At 34.2% G+C, this 8936-nt stretch overlaps 1 protein-coding gene across 3 annotated transcripts; it reads right to left on the bottom strand.

Annotated features, from left to right (window-relative positions):
* Positions 1 to 274: 274 nt before the first annotated feature.
* LOC132600405 (protein-tyrosine sulfotransferase) lies at positions 275 to 8491 on the bottom strand. 3 transcript variants are annotated; one of them, XM_060313548.1, is made up of 13 exons: positions 8319 to 8491; positions 6433 to 6520; positions 5694 to 5871; positions 5546 to 5617; positions 4670 to 4955; positions 3520 to 3660; positions 2505 to 2609; positions 2250 to 2397; positions 1776 to 1825; positions 1589 to 1657; positions 1175 to 1294; positions 851 to 985; positions 275 to 601 (listed from the first exon to the last, which is right to left on the bottom strand). In XM_060313548.1, exons 2-13 carry the CDS (start codon positions 6488 to 6490, stop codon positions 458 to 460), a joined length of 1506 nt encoding a protein of 501 aa, XP_060169531.1. In that variant the 5' UTR covers positions 6491 to 6520; positions 8319 to 8491; the 3' UTR covers positions 275 to 457. The 3 variants fall into 3 exon arrangements, with proteins under 3 accessions (XP_060169531.1, XP_060169533.1, XP_060169532.1); XM_060313550.1 differs by lacking the exon at positions 8319 to 8491 and adding an exon at positions 8198 to 8236; XM_060313549.1 differs by lacking the exon at positions 8319 to 8491 and adding an exon at positions 8078 to 8204.
* Between the last annotated feature and the right edge of the window lie 445 nt (positions 8492 to 8936).

Below are 8936 nucleotides of genomic sequence, written 5' to 3'. Positions count from 1 at the left end.
AATCCATGTACAAATTCTGGAATTGAGAAAGAAGAAAAGAGGTGGCCATATTAAGGCAATTGCCTCTAGTTTCTGTTCCATTTTGATCAGAGGCCTTTTATATTTTTTTATACAAATAAATGAATAAAGGCAGACGACAACGACAACGACATACACAGTGCAATCCCACAAGTGAGGTATGAGGAGGGTAGGATGTACACAGACCGTACCTCCACCTTCAGAGGCTGTTTCTGATAGACCAAAAAAATCATCTACAAATGAAGAAAACTGAAACTGACATAGAAAGCATAAAAATTTTCATTGAACTTTTGCTTTTACCCACAAAATTGCATGGTGAGTGTAGATACCTCCACTAATGAAGGCTTGAGAATCTTACATGCTGACCTGAGCTATCTTTTTAGTCTTCCTATTCAATTTTCTTTTTTCCTTTTCTATGGGGTCATTAATGTAGGCGATATCATAACTTAACTTTCGATCTTCTACTTTTTGAGGTTACAAATAGGACAGCGAATAGAAGCACAAAGAGTGCGGCAATGGCAATAAAAATGGCTTCCCAAGAATATGCACTATATGAATCGTCAAACCAGTTGTCCAGCTCTTCCTGCAAAATAACACAACTGGTTAAGCCTAAAATATTGTTAGATAGAATGCTCTCGTTGAAAACACGTATATTTCATTTCGAATAAGAATAGGCGGTTAAAAAAGCACTCGAAAAGTTAAAGTGTGTAACCGAGTTTTCAGGATAGCTTTAGGGGGTAACTTATGTATTTTCCCTTGGTAATAATTTATTGCATTCAGCATCAAGGGCATGGACCACACTAAAAACTAATTGGGTAACATGGGCACTTACCGTGATAACTTTGTTCTGTAACATGCGTTTGTGTTGATTTGCAAAGATCGTCTGTGCATATTTATAAAGCTCCACGTCGAGGCTGTTTAATGATGTGATCTCCTGAAGCAGTGCTTCAGACACCTGACGACGTCCCTATTAAATTTGAAACTATGGATGTTTAGATACGAGGATAGAGCCCTTGATAAATCTGAAACGACATAAGTAGAACTGTGTGGGCAAACACAATGTACTTGGTTTCATTCTTAAAAGTTTATCAACGCTTGTCAAGGAAAATGTAAATTGCAGGATATTGGAAAACAGAATGCAGTTTGGCTACAATACCTCCTTGGTAAAATTTGCTGGAGAAATTTTCTTTAGAGAATTTACACGTCTTTCAGACTGGGTCTTCCTTAAGTTAGAAATACAGCTCTCATATGCATCCATGAGCTTTCCTGCAGTCATCTATTGTGGCGGCAGAAAAGTTAACAGTTTGGAAGTTAATAAAAAATAATTATTATGTGTCTCACAAAACTGACACTAATTGTGCGAGGCACTTTTTTGTCTCACGAAAAAGTAGACCCAAATTTTGTGGACCCAAAGTTGTAATGATTTAGATCCACTTTTTCGTGAGATAAAAAGATATCTCACACAACTAATGTGAGTTGTGTGAGGCACATAATAAAGTTTTTCGAAGTTTTCATATATTGCAGTTAGAACAGAAGCATATCGTTTTGGATTTCATAGCAATAGGCTTACCTTTTCCTTTGTTGCTTCACCTCGTTCAGATGATGAGATTTGACTGGTCTTTTGGTATGAGCTGTTGCTCTGAAGTTTAGGCAAAATAACGGATTAAGATCACAGCTTAATTTGATATTCAAATAGGCACTTAATAAAGCCAATAGGGCAGTTTCTTATCACATATCAAGAGGGACAGAGAGCTTGCCTGGTGATAATTTGCATCAAAATCAGATTCTACCAGTGAAGAGCTCTGTTCTGTGCAAAACCAAATCATGTAACCGTCAAAACTACAACTAAGTGTCCAACACACCAACTTGAACAACACAAGAATCTAGCAGAAAATGTTTCACTCTTGAAAAATCCATTGTTGAAACATTTCTATAAACTCAACTTTTAAAACATTTCCAAAACTCACCAATTCTGGAATTTTTTATGAAGAAACAGTGTTTTTTTTTTAAAAAAAAAAGTGGGGCCAAGTGACGGGTTCAAACCCCCCCCCCCCCCCAACAACAAAAACCCCAAATCAAGAAGAAATAAATATAGAAAAAAAAGTGTATAGCACAGTCACTGCTTGGTTGTTCAAATTGATACTCATCCATTGACATTACAAGAAACAAGGCAATATTTCAAGCCAAGGCATCAATTCAATTCAGTTATATAAGTAGAGCTTCTGACTGACCAGAGTTGTTTTTAGCAGCATGATCTTCATGTGATTTTGATTCACTGAACTGTGAAATTGCCTGAGTACCAACTACATTTGCAAACATGGTGGCTGATTCTTTGTGGTTATCTGTGAGTCCAACATACAACATATCGTCCAACCTCTTCTGCAAAAATTTTACAAGTATCTATCATAATCCCAATCATCATCAAGAAACGGATATAGCAGGGTATATCACAGAGAGTCGAATTTAATTCAGTGTGGATTGGTTACCTTTGCAACCTTAAGCACGTAATCTCCAAGAGATTGATACTTCAGTACACAGTGACGAACGTCATGTGCCTCTGTCAGATAAGAGTTGTTTGTAAGTCCTGCGACCTATAAATTAGACTCTATCAGGAAGATGAAACAACTTCAAGAGCATTTGTATGTTATTAACATACTAGGTATGCCAAGTTGTGGTAAATAGATCATGGTTATCATGACATACTATTTGTGACATTGTGAGCAAAGACAATTATAAATGTGGGCACCAAAACAATTATGCAGAAACAGGATAAAGTTTGTACAGGGTCATCTAATTGTAAACACCAAACAGCTTAACACGCGACAACCCCCTGAATTTACATACTCGACTTCTAAAAACATAGACATTACATACATATGGGTACATTAGACGCAATCCCCTTGCAATCTGGGTCCAGGAAAAAAAAAAAAAAAAAAGAAGCATCCAACATCACTCTTGCATACAATAATATTTTTTTTTCTTTTTTTTCCCAATCTGTAAGAAAGAGTCCCTCCTTTCCTACACCCAAAGAAATGATAAAGAGCCTCGCCTTATATCATTGTTCCTTCTGCATTTTCTGCGTTAATTGAATAATCTGTTTTGCAGAGACTTCTCAAAACAATGAATTTCTTATGGTAAGAGACTGTTTCATGATACAGCATCTAACACACAAGGCAGTATCTTACACCGGTCTAGGGTCAAGATATTCAAAGTTGAAATCAATTTGCAATTTCATTTCAGTTTGCCAATGTCTTCTGAAAAAAGGAAACAAAAAAGAACCCCAACCACAGTTCCAGTAACCAGTTAAACAATAGTTAACCAATCAAGCAGAAGAACAACCTGAAATTTATAGTAAAACACCAACTTCAGCATGTTGGTTACCTTCCTCCCATAAGTTCTGAGTTCCTAATTTAAGGTCTTGTACAACTCCAAACAATAAAATGCAGAAAAAGAAAAGGAGGACGGAAGGTTTCAAGTTGTAAATATAAAACCAGGCAATACCTGATATGTGGCTCCGTTGTGAAGGATGTCCCGAGCAATAGGGTTCTTGATATACTCATGTAGAGGCATCACCATCTCCTCCATATCATATGGATTAATGCTTGTAACATCAGAATGACCATTTTGTTTTCTTGCTTCCCTCTGCAGTCCAGAGATATGCGACACATTAATGATTATGCAATGGGAAAACCCAGTAGAAGATAACTCCCTCAATTTCAATTTGTTGTCTTAGTTTGACTGGGCACAGAACTTAAGAAAATAATGAAAACTTTTGAATCTTGTGGTCTTAATTAAAGATATGTGTAGTGTACCAAAATGCCCTTTAATCTTGTGGTCTTAAACATGTGTGGCTGTAAAGATTAAAAAGTCGCCAAATTAGGAAAGAGGCATTCTTTTTTAAACAGACTAGAAAGGAAAGTAAGACAAACTAACAGAAACAGAGGGAGTATAATCATTCTAATTGTGTTTTGTAAATTTAAAAAAACTGTTCTGCATCCTGATATTTCGCTGAGATATGATTCCTATGGTGCTAATTAGTTTTATGATAAATTCTCCGAAGTTGACATTCTTTTTGGTTATTTGAAAAGAAATTCTCTAAAGTATCACCTTTGACAGTGCTAGAAGGATAAGAATATTTCCACTTATAATCTCAATACCGTCTATTGATTGAACACCATTCTCAATCACAAATAGACTTTAATTGACAGGACGCAATAAGCTTCCTATATAATCAGAAAACGACTTCATACATAGTGGAAACATAAAATGTCTCTAAATAGACTAGGTAATTTTTTTGGACTAATTGTTGTATAGAAAGAGAAATTATTTAAAATTATTAGCACAAGCATCTGGTACTTCATTTTGTCTTCCAATGGCAAGGAAGCAGTGAATGATCAATAAAGGAACCCATTCAACAACATGGACTAGTAAGGAATTATCTGATAAGCATAGTGGCACTGGCAGAGTTAAATACAGTTGGAGCAAGAGGAGGGAAAACTAGATAAGACAATTATGCTTTTCAGGTTGATATATTTGGTTGAATAAGGTTTTTACATATATAAGCTATAATTTGTTATTATAGAGGAAAATTAAGATAGTAAAGCTCAGTGGCCTAGATGATGAATCGATAAATGCTGGTAAAAATACATACTCGAGCAAATAGATCTTCTCTCATCCAAGGGACCAAATACTTCCATGGCCAGATATCTAGAGTGCTTATTGTATTCTTTGAACGCAGCCGTCCAGACATTTTAGTGGCGGATGTTAAGTTAGGGTGCACCAAAAACCTAGCTGCCACCTCTATAGAAAACTCATAAGCGCTAAAAACACGGTCAATTGGATTCCTAAGGATTGTCACCACAGAAGTTTCATCCTTGGGAAGTTTGGACATCATGCTGTAGTCGTCATGAGTAACCAACAAGCGGCATTTTGGTTTTCTGCACCAGCAAAGGAGAAGTAGTAACATTTAGATCAACTATTAATAAATTTCCTGAAATGAAAAAGGTAAGGAAAAGAGGAAGCAGAGAAAATAGATAGAACAAATTGTACAATAGCGCATTAGTCCTCCAGCACACTTCAAGATGATTGATATGATAGCTTCTACCTTGGATACTTTCAAACAACCAGATCTTATAAAATCTGTATTTAATAAGCTTGGCAATCCATTTATTTCTTCTAAATAAAGCTAAATACTTTGATACCTATAATTCTCTTATTAACTAACTTCCAAAATACACAAACAGGAGTACAACAAATAATCAAATAGATAGAAGTGACCTTATCATCAGCAGTGTTTACTTTTTCTAAGACAGCAACAATTCAGAGGCTCTACTGGAATGCCTAAAGCAATTTGTCATTTCAACCAAAGTTATAAGTTTGCTTTGGTGATGCTCCATTACTACCAGACGTTAATTTCCAGGAAAATGTCTTCTTCTAGCTTCTAACAGAACATCTAACAACTTTGAAAATAGTAATGTCCAATATTTGCTGAACGATTTAATGCATAAAGAATGAAGAAATCTATTACCTTGGATCAAACCTTAACTTATCGTACGAACGTGGACACTCCAAAGAACTAGCATAAAGCTTTTTAAGAAAACTGCACAAACACGACAATACCATTAGCTAATATGCAGATCATATTATGAAATAATCCATAGAAACAGTTCTTTTACCAATGAAAATATGTTCGCCCTCCAGTCCTGGGAACATGAAGAAAAAAGAGCAAGTTCTGCAAGACATGTTTGTCATCTTTGACTTTCAAGTCAAGTGAAGAAGACGCCCACTGCTTGACTATGTGTTCACACCGATTGAAGCTATCTTTGCTCTCAGATGCCTTTGTTATGGTAGAAACTGGGCACCAAATAACATTATCAATTTCCAGATAAATCTAAATCCCCATTCCCCTAAAGTGAGCTCCCATCACATGCTTATGAGCAAATCTTTATGAACTTCATATGATTTGAAGGCATAATGCTTCACTTACAAAACTTCATAGATATCTTTTATATCCTCATCATGACAAGTTGACAACATTTAAAACATCAATGTTATGAAACATCCAGCTTTCGATCAGAAGAAGAAAATTTTGAAATCACAACAAGGCCTCAAGAACTCATCTTCACCCTATTCCAAGGTCAAACTTTATGCAAATTGCTTCAAAGGAGAACTTCTTTTTGCTGTTCAAATTTTCTAAACATGACGTTCAAAGACACAAATAGCTTGTTTTAACATGAGATGAATGTGCTATACTACAATGTCCATGGTATACTGCTAGTACTAGAAATAAGCAAAGAGGTATAGCTTTAAACAAGTAGATAGTCAGAAAACATACATTTATTCAGGACATTAAAGCCAAAATCTTTCATCCATAACATTAAGTACAAAAAGTAATCAATCTATAAAGAGACATACCTGAGAGCAGAAACACCAAGATCACAAGAACCTCAAATATATGAACCTTCTGCCTCATTCCCACCTCCAACCTATCCCAAAAATCAAACTGAAACAACCCAGAAAACAACTTTTTACAATCAGAATCCTCTAATGAAGTGTACACTCATAATTATTCAACAATTAAAGTAAAGATTCAAACTTCAGCACTTGATGAACGGGCATTACTCCAAATTTTAACACCCACCCAAGTACAAAATCCACAATAAAAGGAGGTGAGAGTGTTCTTCAACATTCAACTAGCTGAATCCACAGGGCATATACATAATAACACACACAGACACACACACACACACTCATAACTATTCAGAATCCAAGTAAACATTCAAACTTAAGTCGAAATTTTAACACAGCCAAGTATAAAGTGGCCAATAAAGTGGGACTGTTCTTTAACATTCAACTAGCTGAATTCACAGGACATATACATAATACACACACACACACACACTCTCATAGCTATTCAAGAATCCATGTAAACATTCAAACATTAGTCTAAATTTTAATACCCACCTAAGTATAAAGTCTCCAATAAAAGGAGGGCTGGAGTGACCTTTAACATCCAACTAGCAGGGCATATACATAACACACACACACTCATAAGTATTCAAGAATCCAAGCAAACTGGTAACACCCACCCAGCTATGAAAACACCAACCAAAACTTGAAACCTTTTTTTTTTTCTCTTTTTTCCCTCGCGGGGGGGGGGGGGGGGAAGGGTTAATTACCTTTAAACAAGCTCAATCCGCTCAAACAAAAAAAAAAAAAAAAAAAAAAAAGAGAATTGATGGAAAATGGGGCTAGCTGAATTCACTGGGCGTGTACATAACACACACACACTCTCATAACTATTCAAGAATCAAAGTTAGACATTCAGAATTTAGCAATCTTAACCATAAAAATGAGCAGTTTCAAAAATATAAACACCAACAAAAACCCAGCTATGAAAACACCAACCAGAACTGTGAAAGTTTTTTTTTTCTCTTTTTTTCGTAATTACCTTTAAAATCCAACAAGCTGAATCCACTCATACACATACACACAAAAAAAAAAAAAAAAAACACACACACACACACATATATATATATATATATAGAAGAATGCATGAAAAAAGAAAGAGAGAACTGAGGGAAAATGGGGCTAGCTGAATTCAAGCAAACATTCAAAAGTTAGCATTTTTACCACTATAACTATTCAAGAATCCAAGTAAAGATTCAAACTTTAGCTTTTTAACCATAAAAAAAATGAGCAGTTATAAAAATAAAAAATAAAAATTAATACCCCCCCAAAACCCAGCTATGAAAACACCAACAAAAACTTGAAAGGCTTTTCCTTTCTCTTCTTCCATACATATAATATATAGACACACACAGTCATAACTATTCAAGAATCAAACTAAATATTGAAACTTAGCATTTTTAAAAAAAAGAGCTTTCATCATATTTTAACACCCATCAAAACTTTCTCTTTTTTTTTTCCCCCTCTAATTACCTTTAAAATCCAATGACCTGAATCCACTCATACCAAAAAAAAAAAAAAAAAAACATATATATATATATATATAGAAGAATGCATTAAAAAAAGAGAATAAAGGGAAAATGGGGCTAACCTGTTTATGTAATTTCGATACACACACTCTATAACCATTCAAGAATCAATGTAAAAATTCAAACTTTAGTATTTTTAAGCATAAAAAAATGAGCAGTTACAAAAAAAACTTAATACCCACCAAAACCCAACTATGAAAACACCAAGAAAAATTGAAAGCTTATAAATAAACTCACACACACACATATATATATAGATAAAAGTGCATTAAAAAAAAGAATAGAGGGGGAAAAGGGGCATACCTATTTATAGAATTTCGAGATCTTGTGCTCATAAATATAACCTATTTATAGAATTGGTGGGGTCCACTTCACCGCCGGCAATCTGAAAATTGGAACACTGTTTTGCCGATCAGTGTGAAGGGATTTATGTTGTAATGTGTGTGTCTTAATTAAAAATAAAATGACATTTATTATAATGTCTTTGTAGTAACCGAAGTTAACATAAATAATAAAATCAGCTATTATAATATTTATATGGAATTATGGTGTTTAAAAGGTGCGCGTACATTTTATCTTCTCTCCAGACTTACTTGATAAGATTATACTGAGTATGTTGTTGTTTAATTAAAAGGGAAAATGAAGGAGATCAATGTTTATATAGAAAATTATTTTTTTGAAAAATAAACCATGTTAACCATAAATAATAAAATTAGCAATTAGAGAATGTTTGTTAATAGTTAAATTTTAGTTAGAGCAAATTTATTTGATATTTAGGAAAATAAATTTTGAAAAAAGTTGTTTTATACTTATAATGGAATTGTTTTCTTTGAAGAACCAAACATTTGTTGGATATGAAATGATAAAATTTAAAAAAGAGCTTTTATGTTTGCGTTATAGACATGGGTTCAAATTGCGGTA

The sequence above is a fragment of the Lycium barbarum genome, chromosome 6 (assembly GCF_019175385.1).
Source record: "Lycium barbarum isolate Lr01 chromosome 6, ASM1917538v2, whole genome shotgun sequence".
Taxonomy (NCBI): Eukaryota; Viridiplantae; Streptophyta; class Magnoliopsida; order Solanales; family Solanaceae; genus Lycium; species Lycium barbarum.
The sequence above is the reverse complement of the archived record's forward strand: the minus strand, read 5'-3'. Positions and strand labels throughout refer to the sequence as shown.

Bases quoted from the DNA above. Each gene is read 5' to 3' on its own strand.
- LOC132600405 (XM_060313548.1), bottom strand. From the start codon at position 6,490: ATGAGGCAGAAGGTTCATATATTTGAGGTTCTTGTGATCTTGGTGTTT. The intron at 5,872-6,432 runs GTATGTCTCTTT...TTTGGTGCCCAG, and splicing joins CTTGGTGTTTCTGCTCTCAG to TTTCTACCATAACAAAGGCA. The intron at 4,956-5,545 runs GTAATAGATTTC...TTGCTGGTGCAG, and splicing joins AAGTTAAGGTTTGATCCAAG to AAAACCAAAATGCCGCTTGT.